The sequence below is a fragment of the Pleurodeles waltl genome, chromosome 7 (genome assembly GCF_031143425.1).
Source record: "Pleurodeles waltl isolate 20211129_DDA chromosome 7, aPleWal1.hap1.20221129, whole genome shotgun sequence".
Lineage (NCBI taxonomy): Eukaryota > Metazoa > Chordata > Amphibia > Caudata > Salamandridae > Pleurodeles > Pleurodeles waltl.
This window is the reverse complement of record NC_090446.1, coordinates 675,190,163-675,215,385: the sequence shown is the minus strand read 5'-3', so window position 1 is coordinate 675,215,385 and position 25,223 is coordinate 675,190,163. Positions and strand designations below refer to the sequence as shown.

Sequence of the window (25,223 nt, the reverse complement as noted above, 5' to 3'; positions counted from 1 at the left end):
TTACCAAACCTGGAGAAAAACTCTCCTTGTTTGGTATTGAAGGCGTGGAGGTTGCCTCTGCCAGTGCCTCTAGATCCTTGGGGCCTAGGGAAACTGCGAGCTGGGTAGAAAGACCCAAATCTGGACAAATGCTGTCATTGTCCTCGTCTTCTGGAGGCATTCTGGGTAGCATGGCCAATTGAGCACCCCCTTCCTCGTTTGGCCATGGTGAAAACCCGGGAAGAAAATACTTTCTTGACAGCAGTCTGGGCTTTATCCAAGGACGTGAAGATAGAAACAAATTTATTGAGTTCCCTGATGAAGGGCTCTCCAAAGAGGCCGCCTTGGGCGACCGGGCTTGCCTCTGAAGAAGCCAGTTCCCCCCAGTTTGGGGTCCACCTTGATCAGAAGAGACCGGCGTCTTTCCGCAGAAAGAGCGCAGTTGGCCTTGCCCAGTAGGATTATCGCCTGCTGAGCCCAACCTGACAAGGCATCAGGGGATATGAGGGATCCCGAAGCTCTGGCGTCCTCCGCCATGTCCAAACTTTTTTTTGTGAGCGGGCCAACCACTTCTAGACCTTGTCCTGGCAGGCTCGCCATGACCGGTCGATCCCTTTTTTGGGATCTTTGATGAACTTCCCCAGGAACGTCGTCATGTTGGTATCAGTCTCGGGAGTCAGGGTACCTTATCCTGGAGAGAAGGGCGAGGACATTATGCTTTAAGGCGGTTCTGGACTTCTTTATCCAGCGGTTTACGAAGACGACCTGCAACATAGGCGGCCACCGTGGGAGCCGGCATCCACTCCGCCGACCGTGGGTGAATCAGATCATCAGGATCAAGCATATCATCCATAGGAACCCCATCCGGTCTGGGGTTTTTAGATGGACTGGGCGCAGGACCCTCTGGATTCAAATCCACGTCCGAAGAGCGTGGGAATCCATGGATTTGTCAAGGAGGGAGTCAGGATTGTGAGGTTGTTCCAAGCAGGCTTTTTTTGAGGCGCGTAGAGGCCTCCAGGGCATCTTCTCCTGTGCGCTTACGTGTAGGTTCCTGGCTCCTCGCGCATCCCAGAGAAGAAAGACCTAAGGGTCCGGCGGAGTCCTCGGCTGGCAGAGAAAGGGAACTTTGAGATGCCATTAAATCGATTTTCTTCTCAAGGGGAGCCATGAGTTGGGTGACGACCTTCTAGATTGAGGCGTCCATGATTTGACAGAAATTGTCTTCAATACGGAGGTAGGATATCTGTTCCTCCATGTACTCCCCTGAGGTATCGTCCAAACTAATTTTCTCCCCCATGTCAAACCAATGTGGCCCCACGGGCACTACCAGCCACCTGCAGTGACTTGAAGGTGATATGGGTGCGGATTAGCAGGATACTGTTGCGCGAGGTGCTCAAAATTGCATCAAACTAAATCGGGACGTACTTCCCCCTGAATATTTCGAGGGGCGGAGGGCTGATTGCGCCAACTCCGAGGCCTGGGCCCGCGTCCCTGTGTGGAGAAAAGAGCCTTTCACCTCAGGTGTCAGACTCCAGGCCATCTCCGAGATCTGACAGCTCCCACCGTTTTTTCCGACATGGGGGTTATAGAGAAAAACTTCCCGGAGTGAAAGTGGCGAGCGCACGTTGGGATCGCTGTGTAAACTATGCGAAACGGATGCGTGATCACCTCTCGGGTCGAACGCGCAAGGCACGGAATGCACGGCCATCTAGCAGTTGGAAGACTGCACTGAGCCGTGCTTCAAAGAGCCGCGAAGGAAACAGCGTTTCCGCGGCTAGAGAATTTATATAACCTAGTTCTTCAAATGTAACGATATAAGAAAAAATAGAGCAGAGCAAAGAAAAAATGCGACTTATCTGGAGCACTGAAGAAAGATTGAAGGAAGACGTGGAGTCTGGCTCGTCAGACGACTGCCGAATGGATGAAAAGGAAGTCCCTTGTTGTTGTTGTTCTTTACTTTTCTGCTGTCTGCTGGGAAAAGTAGTTGGACGTTTGCTTTCTTGTTTAATGCTGCTGTTTGAAATAAAGTGAAGAAAGTACAACCTAATTCTCGGCTCCGGCCCTGACATAGAATCTGTTATACAAACTTCCACCTATCTAGTGACATCAGTCTCTGGGAATAGTAGAATGCTTCTGTTCTCACAGAACATGGGCTGTTCAAGCTAGCTGTAGGCGGAGTAATAGATTTTCTCTTCTACTGAGCTTAATAGAGTAATACAGTAAGTTATACATTTCTCTTGGAATGAGTTAGTGTTGCACCAAGTCACTATCTCCATCTATGTGGAAACCCTTTTAATTAAATCTGCTAGACGGCTAACTTGCTCATATGTAACATGTTTGAATTAAGCTTGTAGTTGATGATGTAGCCTTATGTAGACCTGACACCAGATTAATTTCACTCGGGGTGTGCAAAATTTGTGACTTATTTTTTTTTTTTGCAGTGAGGGTATATCTCACTCTAAAAAGTCATGCTCAGAATATCAACAAGAGATTGGTTAGAGTAAAAAAAAAATAATAATAACTTGTCTGTGGAGAGAATGTTCTCCTATGATGCAACAGTTTGCATTGTATAAATCAGTGGAAATGTCACATTTGGTGTAATGTTGAATTCGGATACTATGTGAGATTACAGCATGTAAAAAGCATTTCACGCAGTTTTATACATACCCATCTTTTTAGCACCTTGCAGGAGAGTGGATCACCTTCAAGGTGTAGGTGAATATATCATTACCCAACATTTCCAAGCCAAAGGTTTCCAGTTTAGTATTGCCCAGATTTGACCAATTATAAAATATTTTGCTCACTTTATACCTAAACTGCTCTTTCAAGTAGAATTAAGAAAAATGCTAACATTTCTTATTGTCATTGATTTGGTGAGTCAGCATTGTGAAAAATGTTTGCCCATATTTCTGCATCTTCTTCTTTAGTTTTATGTTGAAGTGCAATTTTTAAGAAAAGTATTAATTATTTCCCACGGTAAAAGGGAGGACGGGTGCCCCCAGTTATCTGAATTTATTTTAGCCAGAGCGTTTTATACTTTAATGATACTACTGGGCTATGCTAGATATTTTATATGACCCACACAGATGTGATGTGATATCTTTGGGTGTGATAGCCGCAAGTACTCTATAGAAATATGATTAAAAACACAAATAATACCTTTTTCATTTCCTATATATTGCTAAATCTTGAGGTGCTTCTAAAAAAAAGTTGTTTAGATTCTTCTGACTTGTTTCTAATAAAGCTACTCCCTCTCTCCCTTCTTCCTTCCGTTTCTTTGGTTGAAATAAGTGTGAAGCCCACCTTTCTTTTTGATGTTTCTCAATTGATTGGCATTCTGCTTCACTCTGGTACTTTAGAGCGGACTGTTCCTGACATTGCCACTGTTGAGGGTTTTGCTTGGTGGATCTAAAGACTAACGTCAGGCTTCATTGTGATGTGGCTGCACAGCTGGCCCAGAAGGGGGAGGGACCCAAACCTCTGGCTTTCTATGTCACATGGCAATGTTTTAAGAGCAGATGTTGATCAGATGTAGGAACCTTTACTCAATACAGGTATGATTTCAGCATAGTGAGGCGGCAGGAAATAATTAGAATTTTTTGCTGGATTTATTTATGCCTACCCAGCCTCTGGTTCCTAGTGCTGTCGGCTATCTTCCTGTCCTCGCCCCCATTCCAGTATGTTAACAATGTGTTTTTCACCAATACCTTTTGAATTTTTGATTTCTAGTGGAAAGAGCTACTTAGTGATAGCTCACTTTGTGAAAATGAAGTAGCATCCGATTAAAGGCTTAAATTAACCATTCATTTAGTAGTATGGTCTTGCATTACACAAAGTAATCAGCCTAGTAACCGAAGGTATTTGTACGGTATGAAATACCTTTTGAAGCCAAAAAACATTTTTCCTGTTTTCACTATGCTTTTGAAGTGTACTAGTGTATTTACAAGTAGGGTTCTGACCAATACTGGTGTGTGCGCTGAGATTTAAAATTACTAAATATTTGTGATGCTCCATTTGTAGGTTTCACATTGACTCAGAGTAATAATTCTTTCTGGTTCTTAACTGAATGTCCCATGCAGTGTGACCTGGTAGAATAGAACAAACAACTAAGACATAACGTCACTGGTATCAAGTAAACAGGGGAGGGCCTAAGTCAAGGAGAGTGGTTGATCAGCCATATGCACCTCAACTGAGTCAGTGTATCTTTCTGACCATAAACACTTTAAAGAATTGCAATGGCAGTTTAAAAATGCATCATAGCAAGCCAAACTACTATACTAAGAAATGACACTGTACAGTCTTGTGAGCAGAAATTACTTAACTTGAATTTCGTGACTTGCTTAAAATAACTCAACCTCGATCTACTCATGTGGTTCCTTCATGAAGGTAAAGTATTGCAACAGAGGCCACAAAGACCCATTTAAATGCGTTTGTACTCTAGAATGTGTCACTCAAGTACTTTCTCTTTGCAGAATAGATTCTGTATATTCTTCAGAGGGGATGTAGTTGGAAACAATTGAAGATTGTTTCAGTGAGGTGCCTGAAAAGCACACAACCGCAATGATTTAATGGGTTTTTGGTGTTTCAGAGTTGCTTAGAAAAGTCTGTTGTCTTGGGTGAAGAATATAAAATGATTTTACACTAAGAGAAATTAAAGTCTAGCACAACACATTATTAAAAAATGGTATTGAACTGAAAAAATCTGAAAGCTTAAGCTACTTTGGGCCGCTAAAATGACATTGGCAGGGATTAACATATTGCAAATTTAACTGAGAACGTTTTCATTTGAAAAATATGTTGTAATATTATGTAATGATAGAGGAACTAATGCAGCTCTGTCAGTAATAGTGGAAACCATTTACTTGGTTTCAAAAAGGTTAACCCGGTTATCCAAGTTGTAATATTTGTCTGAAAGACTTGCTCAGTAATGCCATGGTGTACATGTTATGTCTGAATTACTAGACCTAACATTAATTGATGATATATGGGAATTTGTCGTGCATTTAAGAATTCTCTCCTTTCCTGCAAAAGGAAAGATGATTCCTGCTGGCTATATGCACAGCATAACCTGCCAAAAAGAGTGAGTATTGCAGGCACAATCTATTTGTTTTTAATATTCTCCGCCTCAAACCTCTTTGAAGAGTAACTTTAGTTTGGATGTCTTTAGTGATCTTCTGCTTAAGTTGTTTTGTCCGATGATTTGGAAAAAATCTCAGTTGAACCATTGCACACTTCGCTGACACATTCCATGCTATCTGCATGTTAAAGAGCCAGCTGATTAATAGAAGTGACACTGCTGCAGTCCAGCCACGATACCCAGAGGCACTGGTCTTATTTCAAATATCCTCCATAGACCTGTATTGTGCACTTCCACTGGGCTGTATTAAGGAAAAAATAATGCTGTTCACTTCAGTCCCATAAGAAGTACGATATGAAAATCTATTTAAATGTGAAGTGGTAAAAGTGTGTAGTTGAGGCACAAGTGTAGCAGCCTTTATAAATATATTACACAGTACACAGAGTTACAGTGAGACCCACAGTCCTCTCGAATGCTACATGCACATGAATATTTAGACCTTTTAACATTTTAGTTGAACTACTTTGCCAGATTATAACAGCTGTTAGACTAGAGTTCATGAAGAATGTTTTGCGAGATCCTCAGGGGCATGCACAGATGCCACTGTGTATTGTCAGCATACATGTGATAGTGTATGTCAAGGATGTACTCAGCCACAAGGCTTATTTCCATAAAATCTTCCAAACCCTTATAATATTGAGAGAGTAAACTCTTCTCTTTTTTGAGTTCTTAGGTTCTGGTCAAAAGTTAGGATGGACAATGTCCTGGTTAAGGTAGAAGCTGGACGAAACATAAGTGAGAACTGAGCGAGCTGTACATTATACAGCTGTACCCATGTGATCCAGGTAAGATTCTCTATTTTACCTACTCCTGGCCTGATCATTAGTTGCCAGACATATTTTCTAACTTCACCAGGATGCCATTTCACTGAAAGTGGTTAAACTGTAAACCCAGACATCAATAGGCTGTGGATACAGGTATTCTGTTGGGATGTCAAGATGTGGTTTCTAACGGAGCTCTCACTCTTCTCATTGCCATTCTCTAAGGACTTGCCCTGTAGACCTCTTTTGGTTAGGTGATAAATCTTTTCACCTGTTCTTTAGGGGGCTAGTGCATTAATAAAAATAATAATGCATGCTTTTGGCGATGCAAAAACACATTTAAATGCCTAATATGCGCAAATTCTGAATTTATTTTCAGCAGGGCATTTGCCAGTTTTATCTGTTACGATGAGACTAGTTATTCCTTCCCAGTTAAGCCTTCCCTGAATTCAAAGATCTTTACTGTCCACTGTGGAGGTTCTATAGTTTCTTTCTAGGTTGTTTTCATTGTAATCATTTGAGAACCTCTCTTGGGGATTAATCTCACTGACTTCAGCTGTAATTTAGTTGTACCCTAGATATCCATTGTTGAGCAGTAAACTATTTGGTTTCCATGTGTATTCCTCTTTCACTAATACCTAGAAGTATTGCAATCTCTGGTTTTGTGTTAGTAGATCAAAAAGCAGTATGTTGCAAAAGGTGCCTTCTGAGGGGTGTCAGATACAATATTATTCATATAATGTAGTTTTCTTTCAATGTACCAGTTGACCTCTTCTCTCCCGATTTATTTTTTTTGTAGTCCTTCAGGTTTAATGCATTATTTTCTATTATTGCAATCCTGGTAACCAGAGGTTAACCTTTGTAGCTGTTTTGATTTGGCGATGCCTTGAAGTACAGAGTGATTTGTGGTGCACAGGGGTATTTTGTGTGCAGTTCATAGATTGTGGTGTGGTATTCGCCCTCTTGTCAAGAATCCCTCCTTTCAGCTGTGGAAGTCACTTGACTGTAGGAAAGCTATCTCTTTAACATTCCACCTGCATCACTGTTCACCATGTTTTCCTTTCCCCAATTATGCCCCCTCTTTGTAGGAGACTGTCCTCTCACCAGTGCTTCATTTTCCCATTACAGCCCCTCCCATGGTTAGCCCCAACTTTTATTCTATAATTAGTCAATGCATAACACCTGTTAACTCCAGCCATCCTATTGTGGCTGTATAATACGTCAACCGTGACCATCCAACCCCACCAACCACTTTTATTGCCTGACTGACCAGCTGCAGGGCTAGAAGAAAGCAGATTGTGGCAGAGTGTAAGACAATGCTACGAGGCTGTCCCATTTAAAGGGTGAAGTGGGCCATTGTCAGTGCGCACAGTTGTATTAAGTTGCTGTCATAAATTTACCCTGACTTAAAAGTTAATGTAAAAAAAAAAAAGAAAAAGGCCACTATGTTGGAGAGCCGAAGTATTTTGAAAACATTATAATGAGGTTAACACACAGTACCGAATTCTCATCTGCAGAAGTTGGAACTCATTTAAGTAGATTTTTCTTACTACTTATATTATTTTTTATACATGGGTTTGGTTCCCCCTGGGTAGACTACCATTCTTTAGATGATCCAAAAGTTCTGTATATATTCCTAGGTAACCGCTTGATAAGTATCATATGAGTTGCCAATGCCCTTGTCCTTGGTTGTCAAAATATTGGCCTTAGCTTTTCTGACATAGCGTGAGCTATTTATTTTGACACACATATTCTGACAGCCTTCCTAGGTTTGTTCATGTTTCTGATCAAAACTAGCACAGTCCAACATCATGAATCCATAGGCTTTCCTTCTATTGTGACCACCTGTGTGTTGATGGAGCTTGAAACAACCAAAAGCAAAAGACAGCTGCCTCAGAGGTGATTACCTGGATATTCAGTTAGTCACTTACTTAGCCCAGTAGTCCATCGTTGTGCTCTTTGATGCTTTAGAACCTGAAACTCTACAATTGTATAAATCTAGCAGCTGCAGCTGCCAGCAATGTTAGATTATTCACAAATGTTTAGACTATTTTCATACTACTAAACTGCATGTGTTTTCTAGTAGGAATTTAGAGCGTTTTTGTTTCATCCTGTGTGCTAGTTTCACATAACTGTTAATACTTCACTACATCAGTAAAAAATAATGCATGCTTCTGCAGCTTGGATGGGAACTGTAATTGCAAGAATTGTCAACTCAAAACTAAAGATACAGAAAATAATATTCCTATTGTATAGATAAGTTTTAAACCTGCAAACATACTAAGCCTAATAATCTTCCTGTCAAATGTTATAAATGTGGTGGTCTCTTTCTTCATGAAATGAAACCCTATGAAGACTGAATTTGTTGCCATCTACTCCCAAAAATTATTTTCCTTTTGGTCAGTGACTTAGAACTCTCCTTCCTTTTGAACTTTCTCCCACATTAATCACGTAATCCAGATCACCTGGTTACATTGACAAAAATCTAAATGTCTCCTATCTCCAAAATCAACAAAACCGCCTCCTTTGCACCTCCTTGTGCTCAAGAAACCGAAACCTTGCATTCCTCCTTCTGAATTCAGAATATTGGTTCTACCAGTGGTACTGTCACATCTAGATGGTGAAAATTGTATCTGTTCTGCTCAAAACATCTGTAGTATTTCTCTAGTCAATACAGCTGCTTGCCTTGGCCGACATACATTAGTCTTTGACCTATTTGATTGCCTTCTAAATAGACACTAGCATGTTTTTGTTTCTCAAGACAGTCAGCTGAACCAAAAAGCCACTGCATGGGCTTAAACCGTATGAGCTAACATACATGCACATACAATTATTTATTTTTCAATAGCACTAGCTAGATCTTAGTTCAGCTTAGTCTCAAAAAGGAACACTGTTGACACAACCCATTTTGTATCTGCACTTTTGAAATTGGGCAGGGTTTCCTTTAAACAAATAAGAAAATCAAAATCGTTTATGAAACATTTACAGATTATCTAACTTTATTGTTATTGTTGTGGACATTGTTAAGCAGAATACCTATGAAAAGCAATCTTACAGCATGAGCAAAATATCTTTGGCTTTTATGCAAACCGTGGTTTATTTGCTATGCAGGAAATTTATGTGCATTGAGCTGTTGCTTGCAGGGCAAACACATTTAAATGACATTCCCAATGTTAAATTTACTTGACACAAAAAAAACTATTCGCTCATGAGGCCATGGCACATTGTTTTTCCATTTTTTATATATTGCTTACAAAAATAAAATGTGCTCCAATTCTGAATCGTGATCAGAAGATATGCTTTCTCAAGCAGTTAAAGACCTCTATGGTGAGGTATTTAGTGTTTTAAAGGTGTGGCTGGCAGAACCCATACTCTCCTAGCACTATAGTCATAGGATGTTACTTAAAGGGGGAAGTATCTTTCTGCCAAGAAACTATAAACTAGGAGTTAATTTAATTTGGCTTACCATTTTAAAGTGGATTGCACAAATCATATAGACTTGTAAGCCCAAGCCTTCCAGATGCTGTGTCTGATAGTAGCCTTGTCCAAAGGTGCCTATATCCACTTGGAGGGATCAAATTCTTGTTCTCTCCTTGTCAAGTTCACCCACTTCTTCCAACTTTTCTCATCAATTTTGTCGTCCTCATGTGCCTCATTCTACTGTCCTATATATACCTGTTCATTAATCAGCCATAGGACTAGAGGCACTACTGGTCTCATTTTGTTGTTAAATGTCTCTATTCCCCCTTCCTCCTCCGAAATAGACTCTTCAATTGTAATTTGTCCAGGCTGTCATAGACCATGTGATTTATCAGATTTTCCTTTATCGATTTCGTGGATTTCAAGCTTGCTTTAACACAAATGTGATGACACCACAGGTCACATTATTTTGACTCTGTCCTTCACAGTTATAGTTTGTAATTCAAATCGTCAATCTCACAGACAAGAACAAGCTTTATATCAGTTGCATACTGTAGGAAGTTGGCTCTATGTGCTATTTCAAAGTAAGGAATAGCATGCAGAGTCCAAGGGTTCCCCTTAGAGGTAAGATAGTGGCAAAAAGAGATAATACTAATGCTCTATTTTGTGGTAGTGTGGTCGAGCAGTAAGCTTATCAAAGGAGTAGTGTTAAGCATTTGTTGTACATACACACAAGCAATAAATGGCGAACACACACTCAGAGACAAATCCAGACCAATAGGTTTTGTTATAGAAAAATATCTTTTCTTAGTTTATTTTAAGAACCACAGGTTCAAATTTTACATGTAAAATCTAATTTGAAAGGTATTGCAGGTAAGTACTTTAGGAACTTTGAATCATTTCATTAGCATGTATACTTTTTTACATAAAACACCATAAGCTGTTTTGAAAGTGGACACAGTGCAATTTTCACAGTTCCTGGGGGGAGGTAAAGTAATGTTAGTTTTAACAGGTAAGTAAGTCACTTACAGGTTTCAGTTTTTGGTCCAAGGTAGCCCACCGTCGGGGGTTCAGAGCCACCCCAAAGTTATCACACCAGCAGCTCGGGGCCGGTCAGGTGCAAAGGTCAAAGGTGCCCAAAACACATAGGCTATAATGGAGAGAAGGGGGTGCCCCGGTTCCAGTCTGCCAGCAGGTAAGTACCCGCGTCTTCGGAGGGCAGACCAGGGGGGTTTTGTAGGGCACCGGGGGGGACACAAGTCAGCACAAAAAGTACACCCTCAGCAGCGCGGGGGCGGCCGGGTGCAGTGTGCAAACATGCGTCGGGTTTTCAATGTAAATCAATGAGAGACCAAGGGATCTCTTTAGCGTTGCAGGCAGGCAAGGGGGGGGCTCCTCGGGGTAGCCACCACCTGGGCAAGGGAGAGGGCCTCCTGGGGGTCACTCCTGCACAGAAGTTCCGATCCTTCAGGTGCTGGGGGCTGCGGGTGCAGGGTCTTTTCCAGCCGTCGGGAAATGGAGCTCAGACAGTCGCGGTCAGGGGGAGCCTGGGGATTCCCTCTGCAGGCGTCGCTGTGGGGGCTCAGGAGGGACAACTTTGGTTACTCACAGTCGTAGAGTCGCCGGAGGGTCCTCCCTGAAGCGTTGTTTCTCCACCAGTCGAGTCGGGGTCGCCGGGTGCAGTGTTGCAAGTCTCACGCTTCTTGCGGGGAGTTGCAGGGGTCTTTAAATCTGCTACTTGAAACAAAGTTGCAGTTCTTTTGGAGCAGGGCCGCTGTCCTCGGGAGTTTCTTGTCTTTCTCGAAGTCAGGCAGTCCTCAGAGGATTCAGAGGTCGCAGGTCCCTTGGAAAGCGTCGCTGGAGCAGGTTTCTTTGGAAGGCAGGAGACAGGCCGATAGGACTGGGGCCAAAGCAGTTGGTGTCTTCTGTTCTTCCTCTGCAGGGGTTTTTCAGCTCAGCAGTCTTCTTCTTCAGGTAAGTTGCAGGAATCTAAATTCTTAGGTTCAGGGAAGCCCTTAAATACTAAATTTAAGGGCGTGTTTAGGTCTGGGGGGTTAGTAGCCAATGGCTACTAGCCCTGAGGGTGAGTACACCCTCTTTGTGCCTCCTCCCAAGGGGAGGGGGTCACATCCCTAATCCTATTGGGGGAATCCTCCATCTGCAAGATGGAGGATTTCTAAAAGTTAGTCACTTCAGCTCAGGACACCTTAGGGGCTGTCCTGACTGGACAGTGACTCCTCCTTGTTGTTTTCTTTGTTTCCTCCGGCCTTGCCGCCAAAAGTGGGGGCCGTGGCCGGAGGGGGCAGGCAACTCCACTAGCTGGAGTGTCCTGCGGTGCTGTGACAAAGGGGTGAGCCTTTGAGGCTCACCGCCAGGTGTTACAGCTCCTGCCTGGGGGAGGTGTTAGCATCTCCACCCAGTGCAGGCTTTGTTACTGGCCTCAGAGTGACAAAGGCACTCTCCCCATGGGGCCAGCAACATGTCTCTAGTGTGGCAGGCTGCTGGAACCAGTCAGCCTACACAGATAGTCGGTGCCCTCTGGGGTGTAGTTTACAATAAAATGTACACTGGCATCAGTGTGCATTTATTGTGCTGAGAAGTTTGATACCAAACTTCCCAGTTTTCAGTGTAGCCATTATGGTGCTGTGGAGTTCGTGTAAAACAGACTCCCAGACCATATACTCTTATGGCTACCCTGCACTTACATTGTCTAAGGTATTGCTTAGACACTGTAGGGGCACAGTGCTCATGCACTGGTGCCCTCACCTATGGTATAGTGCACCCTGCCTTAGGGCTGTAAGGCCTACTAGAGGGGTGACTTATCTATACCTGCATAGGCAGTGAGAGGCTGGCATGGCACCCTGAGGGGAGTGCCATGTCGACTTACTCGTTTGGTTCTCACCAGCACACACAAGCTGGCAAGCAGTGTGTCTGTGCTGAGTGAGGGGTCTCCAGGGTGGCATAAGACATGCTGCAGCCCTTAGAGACCTTCCTCAGCATCAGGGCCCTTGGTACCAGGGGTACCACTTACAAGGGACTTATCTGGATGCCAGGGTGTGCCAATTGTGGAATCAAAAGTACAGGTTAGGGAAAGAACACTGGTGCTGGGGCCTGGTTAGCAGGCCTCAGCACACTTTCAATTCAAAACATAGCATCAGCAAAGGCAAAAAGTCAGGGGGTAACCATGCCAAGGAGGCATTTCCTTACACATACGGTTTAAAACTTAAGATGTTCTTCATGGTAAGGCTCAATCTGACATAGGTGTGCGGTTTAGCTTTATTTGAAGATTGTGTGGCATATTAAGTTCTAAGACTTTGTTAAACAATGTAATTCTTAAAAGACACAGTGGGAGTTCCATGGAGAATTTCCATTTGCTTGCTAGTAGACAGAATATCAGTCAATGAAAAATCCATATTTAGTGCATTGACTATATTTAATCCAATATAATTTGTATACAGTCATATATACTTATTCTTTTTCAGGAAGTACTTCCTTTAAAATTTGAAAAGTATTGATCTGTGAAGTAAACCTGATAAAAGGAACACCGTATGCTCTGCGGTCATAGTGCCTCTTGCTTTCTAATTCACTTGTAATTTCAGAAAGTGGTAAATTATTTAAATTGATGAGATTTTGTTTGGAGTAGTGTAGAGGGTTTGAATGCATCTTCACAAAGCACCATGTTTCTCTTTCTTGCTTTCGCCTCTGAAGGCATCATAGTTGAATTGCCTTGAAATTGGTCCAAAATCTACTACATCTTCTGTTGTTGGAGCTCCCTTTGTCAGACAGTTACCTATGCCCCGTGACTGAAGTGATGACAAAATTATACTTTGCCTCAAATAATCACCCATTCTGTCTTTCTGCCTGGGCCTGTGCACTTGTAAGGGTTTTCCGATGTAATCTACTAAAGTCAGTCTTTACCACGTTGTGCCAAATTCTGTGGCATAATAAAAAAGGCCACAGTTGCAGGACTGATTTCATGAGTGAGTCAGAGCAGGAAGATTCTGTTTAATCCAGTGAGCTCAGCTTGTAATATCCTAAAATGTTTTATATGAAGGTTCTGGGTATGTTTTTCATGTCAGTAGTTTGGGCCATGAGTGTGTGTTCATTTAGTACGTGTAGACTTTTTTTTTTTTTTCTAAAGCTCATAATCCATAAATATCAATTATTCATTCCCTAAATCCAGGTCTTTTCTAGGTTGTCTGTCCTAGCTCTGTTGGAATGGAATAGCGTTACTTTGTCACGATTGGGTGGGGGTGGGGGGTGGAGGTTGATGTAGCCATGTTCTTATATGTGAAGCAAGCAGTTCCACTTTTAACTGTGTTCCAGGGAGGGAAACATGAAGGGACAGATATGCTAATCATCCACAACTTAAAGCACAGCTGTAGAATTACAATTGTGCCTTCATGTTGACATATGTGCTTCTCTTGGCAGTCCAGCTGCTCTTCAGTACATTCCTCTGACTAAGCACATTTAAGAGGCCAGATATGAATATTGAGTTCCGCTTTTTCAAAAGGTTATGCTTGTCCTTTATTATCCATAGTAGCATAGAAAATCTGAGCTAGCAAAGGTGTGGATCTTGAGAAAGGTGGCACTGCTTAAAATGTACTTTCTATCTTACAGGTACATTAGACTATGGGGAGAAATTAAACATTTCTGATTTGTGCTTTTAACCTCAAATTCCTCACCTTTTGAATATTCTAAGGTGCCCGACTGGGCAGGATTTATTTTCAACAACTTGCTCGAGCAGCGGCCACTCACCACCTAGTGATGTCATGAAGCTGCATTTAGGAGTCACCTGTGCATGCTGATTTCTGTTCGTCTTTTTCTGCACCTTTGATAGGGATCTGTAGCTTTGGTCCCTGCAACTGTCTATCACAGATCGCAACAATGTTTGCCTGTGGTATCTAGGTTCCGGTCATGGTTCTATTGTGCAACAAATACTCCATGATGTACCCGTAGGTTATGAGGGAGTTGAAAGCGACACTGTCAGAGAACATCAAATGCGTGGCAGGTTGCTCCCCAAACAGCAGTCCCACTTCAAGTGAAAGGACTGCTCACTGAGGCAGTTTCTTGCAGCATAACAATAGCGCAAGAAAGCCAATTGTGAACTTTCTCCCTTTTGCCGCTCTTGTACTGGAGAGAAGATGTGTAGTGAATACTCCCAAGGACCGAGTCCATAGGAAGAGTCAGACTCCGAGGCCATCTGTGTCTGGCCTTGGCACTCCTATTGTTCCTGTGCCATCACCCATTCCACTGCTGACCAATGCTTGTACTTTTGCCCTAGAGGCAAAGCTTGAACTGACTGCTGTTACGTTTCCCAGCTCTAGTGGTGTCTGCTCTGGATCCAGTTCCAATACCCATCTCTGTTCTGGAGACGAAGTTGCCCTGTGCTAGTCCAGGTCTCTAGTAACTGGACCTTCAGTGATCACCATCCTCTTCCTCGACATCAGTACTATTGGAAACTTGAGGCACTGTTTGTCTTACATTCAGCCGCAGTTCAGAGATTCCAGAACGTTCCACATTATGCTGACAATGAGGGGACGGCCACCTTCTCCCCTGTCACTTTACTGATGCTAAGTACTATGGTTTTTACAAAATGGTAGTGGTCTTAGACACTTATTTGCAAACAGAATCTTGGTCTTGGCATCCTGTGAATTTCAGCAGCTTTCTCTGCCTAATAAAAATAAGATGTAATGTAGTCCACCTGTTAGGTGCTCTCATTTATCCAGTATTGGATCTTTCATAGATTTACATGTTTGAACCATTCCCCGTCGTTGAAGGGGGAGTTCCACGTTACTCTAGAAAAGTCCTATGTGGGAATCACCATAGGCTTTAATGGCAGTAGCCCTCAATCAAATAGCCTATCTGTGTCCTTTTGGGAAGAAAAAAAACGAGAAAAAAAAACTTGACCTATGACCAATCGGGTACTAACTACTGCATGTTGTGTGAAGGGAGTCTCCCTGACTTCTGCTCAGTTTTTTTTTCTTTCAAAGGTACTTTATGCAACCAAAGATGCCAGACCAAATCTGTCGTCGATGACCGCAGTGTAGACGGTGCCACCGTCAATGACTGCATCTGCCTCAAAAGAGATAGTGCCACAATACACTTTTGGTGCCACCTCTTTAGATTCTGCTGATCTTCAACACTGCAATCAGGATTACTAAAGTCACAAAGACTACTTTGCATCCTGACGACACATCTACTTGAAAAGTTTCAACTTTACTACCTAGCCACTTCTTGGACTGGAAAGAGTGAGGATGAGGGATCATTCGGGGATGTGTGCAGTACATCAGAATTACACGTCAAATACCAAGATGACGAAGGCGAATATGACCAGCAGGACTATGGGTCATACTAAACCCCTCCTGGCAGACAATACGAGCTATTCCAATGCCTACGTCCCTGATTCAGGACCGTCAAGCCATGCTTCAGGACTTCAAATTAAGGTTTCTGGTATTGACTCTGGACTAACCATGACAGCCTACCTCTCCGGCTACACCAAGAAACATGCCTTCACCTCCAGCTACACCTAGGTTTACAGCAGCTTCTGCTATAGCTGCACCTCCCAGAGAGGATGATACCTCCTCAGATGAGGAGAGAAGAGGGAGAAATCATTGTTCCTCAGCACCCGATGAGTGGGACAATTACTTAGCCCCTACACCATAACTCCTCCCATCCCCACCCCCAACCCATCGGACTCTCCACCTTAGGGTATCAGAGGGTTTCATAACTTGATGGATAGGGATGCCACTCGTTTTCACTTGCCAACACCGGTCCCCCACAAAGGTTGTTTTCTCCATGATTTTAAGGAGCAAGCCAGAAAGTCTGTAAGGGCAATCCCCAATATTAATTATAAATGGAGCAAAGGAATAAAAATAATGAAAAATCCAGCCCCAGTACCACCTCGTCTGGATAAGAAATATAAAGCTTTGGAAGATTCTCTGGCCTTTTTAATAGGGCTTCCAAGGTCACTCTGTTGTGTTCCAAGCTGCCCAGTGGCGCTCCAAGAATCCATCCATTCCTATTACAGCTCGGCTGGATAAGAGAGGCAGGCGTGTGAACAATGTAAGGAAGAGGTTGTCCCTCATGTTGGTGATCACTGTCTGTGCAGCCAAAACCTTAGCATTTTTAGGACGCTATGACTGCCAGATGTGTAGCTTCATCGATCTCATCCTGGAGGAGAAACAACCTGAAGCTAGGAAAACATAGCAAGAGAGTGAAAGTACATCGGCAGAAATCGACTGTGCCTTAGACATTTCTGCCACAGACATCCGACAAATAGCCGGGGCAGCGGTTTTGCGCCACCAGGGTTGGTTGAAAGCTTAATTTCAGAGACATGTTTTCGCAAACAATCCTTCTGTATGATAACCCTGTTGTACATTTTCCGCCTTCTGAACAACAGAGATTACATGACATTGTTAGATCTCCAAGATGCCTATTTTCACATGCCCGTAGTCCCCCGGCATCTCAGATATCTTTGCTTCATCGTAACCGGTACCCATTATCAGTTCAAAGTTCTCCCTTTGGGACTGAAGTCGGCCTCACGAATATTCACAAAATCTCGCACCAGTGGCTGTTGCACTGCTCAAGTGGGTTTTTCACGTATTCTCCACTTAGACGATTGGTTGCTAAAAGCGCCAACACCACAGCAGGCTTTCCAAGCCACCAACGCCTGCCTTGCATTATTTCACAGTCTACGGCTAACATTAAACCACCAAACGTCCTCCATCATTCCAACACTCAATCATGTTTCTGGGTCCAAAACTCAACAGTCGAAAACAAGGCTTGCCTTTCAGAAGAAAGACAAAAGACAGCAAACCTTATCCAATCGAGCTATGAGAATATCCAAAAGAAAGTTTTTTTTTTTTTTTTTTTTCTGTGAGACTCCACTCCTAGTGAGGATTTCTTCGTCAATAAACCTGCTACATCTAGCGCAGATAAAGATGAGGCCACTCCAGGAGGAAGTGCAGCATCAGTGGATCCAGTCCCAAGGGTCCTTTGAGGTCTTGATAAATGTTACCCTAAGGATAGTAGAAGCATTACCGTGTTGGACTCTCACCAATCACGTTTCTCAGGGGTTGGCGTTCCTTACTCCAGTTCCAGACTTCATCACAACGGACGCCTCCCTAGAGGCCTGGGGTGGTCATTTGCAAGACATGTGCATCCAGGGAAAGTGGTCAAATTATCAGAAACTGATGCATATCAGTCTCTGAGTTAAAGGCAATTTTTCTTACTCTCCAAGCTTTTCTACCATTGATATCAGGTTCATCTGTGCTGGTCCCCATGGACAACACGACCAGCATGTATTACATCAACAAACAGGGAGGAACATGATCCCTATCTCTTTCACAAGAAGCTTAAGCTCTCTGGGATTAGCTAATGTTGCACACAATCTCTCTGGGGACAGAACACGTAACTGGCACCAGCAATGCTCTTGCAGACTCACTCAGCGGGAAGGAGGACAATTGCTACGAATGGGAGCTGGATTAACAGAAGGTGGACAAGATCTTCTTGCACTGGTGCCGACTGCCAATCTAAGCTTCTCCTTTTGCAGGCATCTCTCGACAAGATATGCCGTGTTGCAACAGGACAGGCTTTGTTGCGCCATCTATGAAATTAAGGGTGAGCCTCTTTCTTAATGTAAGTTAATTTTACTGACTAATTGTTTTCCTTGTGTTTCTTCTCCAAGTATTCACACATGCATGTTTTAAAATTTTGCAAGCTTTTTCAATCAGATTGAGCATATTATTTTAAATACTGCTTAGGCATAGCTATTTCTGTCCTGTTTTTTTTGTCTTGGCCCACCATCCACTGAGGGTCATGACAGTTGATTTAAGTGTTGCTTGCTATTCTGATAAAAGCATGTGAATCTATGAAAGAGCCAGTACTGGATAAGAAAACAGGTTAGTTACCTTTAACTCCAGTGGTCCAGTATTGGTATATTTTGTAGATTAACATGCAGCCCACCCTTCTCCCCTTTGAGGCTTACCTTCCATTGCAGTATGTACTTCACTCTTGCGCTTGAAAATCTGGCTGAGGGAAAGAGTCTCTCTTGGGAGTATTCTAGAGAGTGCTGGCACCTGATTGGTTATAAGTCAAGTTTACTTTTTACTTTTTTTTTTAAATATCTTTTTCAAAAGGACTTAGGCTATTTGATTGAAGACTCCTGCCATTATAGCCTATGGCGATTCCTACATACTGCTTTCCTAAGGTACCCTGGGGCTCCCACTTCGACTGGGAATGATGCATCTATGAAAGGTACCAATACTGGATAAATGCAGTCACAGGTAACTGGTTTTCTTCCTTGGGCAAGGTTTATGCTATGTAAAAGTGCCAATAATTAAATGTGGATTCTGCCAGACACCCTTAGCTCTAATCTCATCCACCAAGAAATAAGGACAAAGCAATAACATTTGTCAAAAAGTGATACCCATCTAGTGGCTGAACTGCACAGTGTGAAACTGGAAAATATGGGGTCAGTCCCTTCTTCCCGGGAGCAGTGGATGTGAATCTTACTGCTCAGTGTCCTTTTACTAAATCTGTCTAATCAGGTTGTTGGATGAAATGTGTGACCTGGTGAGGACAGTTAGCGTGATCCTCTACACTCCGAGATATCTGATGTTTTGTTAATTCTAATTTTGGCCCAACAAGCCTTTTCTGTGGGTGCAGCTAAGGGCAATCTGCCCGTTTGGTCTTTTTGGGTTTGCACAGTTAGCCTTTATTTTTCAAGGCACCAGTTGATTTCTCAAAGAACTGACCTACATGTGTCCATCACTTTTTAATATGCCTTGTTGTGGCCTTAACGTGGTTGATTAATTTCTTATGAGCTTACTTTTCTGGCCCATGCGCAACTGTTACCTGCTTCTGCTCACCAACAAAAAGGTGTTCCTTTTTGCAGTCAACTCTCCCTACCATGTCCTTGCATTTCAGGCTCTATGTATCTCCTGTACACCACCTTCTTCCCTGACAAGTTGATTCTCAAGACTCATGCTTCATTCTTGCTGAAAGCTATATCGCCTTTCACATGGGCCAGCCCATTACAGTGCCCACATTTTCCATTCGACCACATTTCCTCCAAGGAGGGAGAGCTTTTTCATTTACTAGACCCAAAGAGACCATATCCTTGGATTCCACGTCCAGTGTCAGAGTACTAAGTAGATGACGTGCTTTTCATTGGGTAAATTGGTGCTGAGAAGAGGGCAGCGAAGAAATGAGCCCTGTCCATTTAAATCATTCTCTGCATAAAAATAAAAATCTGCAATGCCCTGGCCAAGGAAGAGCTCTTTTTGAGGACCTGTGGGATCACTTTGCTATAGCAAAGGTGCCATGACAGTGTTGGTGAAGATTGTTACACAATACCAGACTGCTACATGAGCTTTTGTGCATACGTTCCGCAAGCATCACTTGCTTGACATCCAAGTCCTCAGAGAAGGCCATTTTGTTTCCTCAGTACCGCAGGGCTTCTTAGTGTGAGTCCACTCCTCAGACCCTTTACCTTTTGGTAGGTACTGTTTGGGTATCTATTCAAAAGGTGATCTGTGCTTAGAAGTATCCAACAGAAAGAAGAACATGTTACTTAACTTTGGAAACATGCTGTTTGATGGCATGTGTAGCTGTAGGTACACATGCTGTGCATAAGCTTGCCATCTAGTTTTGGGTTTGGAGTAGTACAACTTGTTTTTGTTCGAAGAAATTTTCGAGTCAAAGGATGGAGTGACTCCTCTTCTCTGTGATACTGCGCATGGGCATCGAGTCCTTTGTTAGATTGTTTTTGTCCGCCGTGTGATTCGAACGTGTGTTCCTCTCACTCCGAATTCTTGGCTCCAAACAGTCGGTAACAGGATTTTTTCCGTCTTTCTATCATCGTCTGTATTGTTTCCGAACGCAGAGTCCTTAATATTCAACTCTTGGTTCCTTTTTCTACACTTTGAATCAAATTTTTCAGACCTTTTGGGGCAGAAAGGCCTAGTGGGGCCCTCATCGGGCCTACTTCTTCCACGTGGTGTCGAACAATGCAGCCATGATGGAATGTACTAGATTTCTGTTCTGCTGGCATGCCACTTGAAATTTCCACACACCGACCAACACAGGTGTGTAATTTGTGTCTTTCACCAGACCACAGCGATCAGACCGGAGGCGTGCCATTCTTTTCGATCAAAGAAAACGCTTCGAGATTGAAGGGCCCATCGTATGGAAATAATGTCTCAACAGACAGAAGATACAACGAACATCTTTGGAGAAGAGCATGCACAAGAAGATGTAGAATAAGAGGGGCTCTTCTCCGTCCAAGATTCTGACTCTGATGTGCAATCGGACATCGAAAGTCAACATTTACAGCCAGCACAAATTGTAAGTAAAAAGCCCCTTTTCCCTTTGGATAAAACAAGAGGTCATCGGTCCGCAGCTGCATTCCAGCCATGGTTGGGGCTGAGGTGGTTATTCTGATGCCCCTGCATACCAGCTTGGCACCAAATAAAGCCAAAGACAAATCTTCGGCATCGACCTCCTGTAGCTCCACTTCAGCATTGACAACAAAAAAAAAAACTGTACGCTATTTCGGTACAGACCGCTTTGACACTGGAAAAGAAACGCCAAACAGCTACAATTTCGGCACCAAGAGTTTTCCATCCGAAAAAAGGTTCAGAGCCCAAAAAACTCCAAAAGACTCAAACTGACTCTGGACAGTCTGTAACATCCCTACACCTACAGGTGGAACCAATTTTGGAAGTTATGGGCACTAGACAGCCCTGACTTAGATTCAGCAAGGAACAGGGCGGATTACAGCTTCACCTCCGCCACCTCTAAAGAGGAAATTAATTTTGAAGAAAGTCTTGATTCCTCTGCACCTCCAAAGAAGACTACTAAAGAAAAGACTTCTTCTCATACTTCTATTTCTCCACCTATTCATTTAGGGTTCACACCACCTAGTTCACTAGTTCACCACATTTTGGGGGGAAGGGAGGAGATCACAAGATATAGGGGATGCATTAGACGAGCAAGACCCATGGGATGAGTATGATCCAGATCCCGTTACACTGAATGATCCGGATCTTTACCAGCCAGACCCTCAACTCCTGAGGATTCTTCATCATAACAAGTGATAGCAAGAGTAGCAGGATATCATAATGTAAATGGATACACTGACCCCATAGAGGAAGGCATTTTATTTGACACCCTTGGTGCAACACATAAACAAACCAAATTTCTTCCATTGTTACCGGGAATGATTGGACATGCAGATGAAATATTTAAAGAGCCTGTTAGAGCAAGTATTATCACTCCTAGAGTTGATAAAGTATCATGCTGCACCCACTGATCCTCTGTATATAAAGACACAAGTTCCTCCAGTCTCTATTGTGGCATCTGCTGCAAGGAAAAGAGCTAATAGTAAATCAACAGAAGACACCCCTCTTCCTGACAAAAAAAGTAAAACATCAGATGCTGCAGGGAAGAGAGTAGCAGCTCAAGCAATTAATCGCTGGCAAATTGCCAAGGCTTAAGCTGTACTTTCTAGATATGACAGTGCTCACTGGGATGCTATGGATAAACTTTTACAATACCTACCAAAACAACTTCATAAAAGAGGGGTAGAGATTGTAAATGAGGGACAATCAATACCTAATAACTCCATTAGGTGTGCACTTGATGCTGTTGATAAGACAGCACGTAGTATTAATACAAGTCTCATCATAAGATGTCATGCATGGCTTAGATGTTCGGGATTCAAACAAGAAGTACAACAGGCAGTTCTAAATATGCCCTTTGATAAGGAGCATTTATTTGGCCCACAAGTGGATACCACACTTGAAAAATTAAACCAGGACATTCAAACTGCCAGACACATAAAAATATTTTTCGTTATGCAGGGTTTAGTAGAGGATTCAGGTCCTCATTCCAGGAACCAACCACAGGTCAAACTAAACCCACCTCACAATACATCAGAGGTTATTTCTGAGGGTCATATAGAGGAAACAATAACAAAGGAACAGGAAAGCTATCTTCCTCTAGAAGTTCCTCGTCAGTCTCTAAACTATGACTCAATACTAAACCACATCACTCCTTTAGGGGGAAGGTTACAACTCTTTTACCACCAATTGACTCAGATCACCACAGATCAATGGGTACTTCAAATTGTGTAAAATGATTATTGTCTGGAGCTCATTTCCACGCCACCAAATATACTCCCTCGTACACACACTCTAACAAGATCTAACCCTCCTCAAATAATGAGTAAATTCCCTTCTTTTAAAAGGGGCTATAGGACCAGTACCATTACAATACCAAGGGGTAGGAGTTTACTCCCTGTATTTTCTAATTCCCAAAAAAACATGGGTCTTGCAGACCAATATTAGATCCAGACCCTTAAATCACTACAATCTATCAGAACATTTTCACATGGTCACTCTTCAGGACGTTATTCCTCTAATACATATAGGAGACTTCATGACAGCCATGGATCTAAAGGACGCTTACTTTCACATTCCCATTCATCCTGCGCACCGAAAATTCTTAAGACTTGCTGTAGAAGGAAAACATTTGTTACCCTTCTGAGTCACAACTTTCTCCCAGAGTATTCACAAAATGCCTTGCAGTGGGATCAACACATCTCAGAAGAAAACAACTTCATGTTTTCCCTTATCTAGACGATTGGCTCATCGTAACCTGTGACTCCAAAAATTTCTAACACTAGACGATGAGCTTATGCACAGCATGTGAATCTACAGCACTACATGCCATGAACAGATGTCTACTGAGAAGTAACATTTTCCTTCTGTGGGATACTGTATCGGTCTTCAGATTTCTCACTGCTCTCCCTTCCACCATTCTGTAGAGTGGACTAGGAGTATGAATAGATTCCAAATTATATTTGGCACGTTTTCACTGTTGCTATGCCTCTTACAATGTGGAAAGGTAAATTGACATTGGCATGGAGTGCCTATATTCTGTGCCGCACTGTTACTTTTGGAGGCAGGCAAGGACTCAATGCCACCACCTACTTATGTGCTGGAACAAGTACTTGAAAAAAAATCTATGAATCAAGTTTGGCTTCCGAGGGTTAATCAGAAGGTGATGAATCTGCTTTTGGAGGTAGGTAACTTTGGCTTCATATGTTTTAGATTAGAAATCAGCTCAAGTGTAAAATAAGTCTCAGCAATTTTTGACGAGTTGGAATGGGCTAAGACACTAAATCTTATGGGACTTCTTTCAGATTTCAATTAGGTTGGAACTTCTGCTCTTTCCTGAGCAGATATGAAAATTCCTCATAGTTAACCCTGATTTTGTGATCAAAATCAAATGCATATTTTGATTCTGATGTGAATTTGAATAGTAGTAGTGAGCATAGCATCCTTCTTGAGCTCTTAGGTGAGGGTCTCATCGTTTAGTATGTTTAAAAGGTTTGAGATTTCTCTCTTAATCATTCAAAGTTTTGTGGATGTTGTAGTGGATCACAGATTGACTAGCCTTTCAGACTTCATTATTGCTCCCCTGACACACTGGAATGCCACTATGTCCAGCTGTTAGTTTCTCCCTGAGCAGTGATTATTATTTTGCAGTTGTAGGTAACCGTGCACGTTAACATCCACATGCTTCTGTGCCATACACATTTTATTAATGTTTATGTACTACAAACGTGTTTCAGTATATGCTAAAATGCACAGACTGCGTTTCCATGACGTGGCAGTTGTGTGCACATAAATAGTGCAGACTTGCAGGGTAAAACTGAATGCTACAGAATGTTTTTGGAGCATCACAGGGCATCAACTACAGTATTTAATTTTCTTAATTTGTGTTAATGACAAAAAATTTTTTTAAATTTTCATTGATGACTGTAATTCTCTCACCTTTTATGGTAGTGCACATAAAATGGCAGCTTTTCAACATGTTTCCCTATCCACTTTTCAGGTGTAGCAATGATGCAGATAGTCAGCTGCCCATACGTAAAGACTGTTGCTACCACCAAGACCGGTAACTTCTAAAATCAAAAATTGTTTCTTTTTTCTGTAAGTTTGTATGCATGTGAATGTGCTTGTTTATGTCAACGTAAGTAGACTATGCATTTCAGACTAAGTTATACATTTGTTACACTGTGTTGATTGGATTTGCCAGTATTCTTAACAATTTCATTGAAACAGTGATGTCTGTGTACATGACATTTAGTAACATGGAGGTAATTTTTATTACAAATGTTTCATGTCTAGAAACCTGCATGTTGAAAATTATCCTGTTGCTTGAGAATTAGGTGGATGTTTTATAGTTATTCTGTAGCTAGGTGGAGGAGCAATGATTTTGAGGTGACCCAAGTGAAATATTTGTCCAGTCGTGTATGAGGTTTTATTCTATGGTTATCCTATTTCTGGTAACAGAGAAAGTAACTACTTCAAGATCCAGTCATTTGTTCATGTATAGAAGTTGAAAGTACACGCTTTCTTTGGGGCTAATAGTTATTTTAATACTTTTAATCAAGACCTAAGTTGGAGGTGAGATCTGGTCATTAGGTTGCTGTACCTTCAAGCTCAAGTGCTGTGTTTTAGTATCCTATTTTGCGGCAGTGCAAAAATTGTGATACGGGGCAGATCACTCATCTCTGTGCCTTCGCTTATAAATGTTTATAATGCAGAGGTATGCTCATAAAGTTAGAAGGACTCCAGTGGAAGCGTACACAAAGTTGGGCACAGAAGTATGCAGATGCAGGCATCCTTGAAGGTGGATGGATATATGCAGACATAAAAAGCACACTTACGCAGACACACATGCAGCCACACCCTCCTACTTATAAAAACAGTCTGATGCACACTGAGTGTACAGCCCCTCCTATTCAAGATGTTCCTTCTACAATGAAAATACCTGAAAGCTCTACTGCTTCTTGTAGATAGGATTATGCTGTGTCAGTCACATACAAAATAAGGTTTTGCACCAGGTAATAG

General features: G+C 42.4%; 1 protein-coding gene across 2 annotated transcripts in view; it reads left to right on the top strand.

Moving 5' to 3' along the window:
* TCERG1 (transcription elongation regulator 1) overlaps positions 1-25,223 on the top strand; it is a 737,036-nt gene that overhangs the window by 191,376 nt on the left and 520,437 nt on the right. For both annotated transcript variants that reach the window (XM_069244676.1, XM_069244675.1), the window contains exon 6: positions 24,202-24,264. In XM_069244676.1, the coding sequence (XP_069100777.1) occupies positions 24,202-24,264 (63 nt within the window). The remainder of the gene's footprint in view (positions 1-24,201; positions 24,265-25,223) is intronic.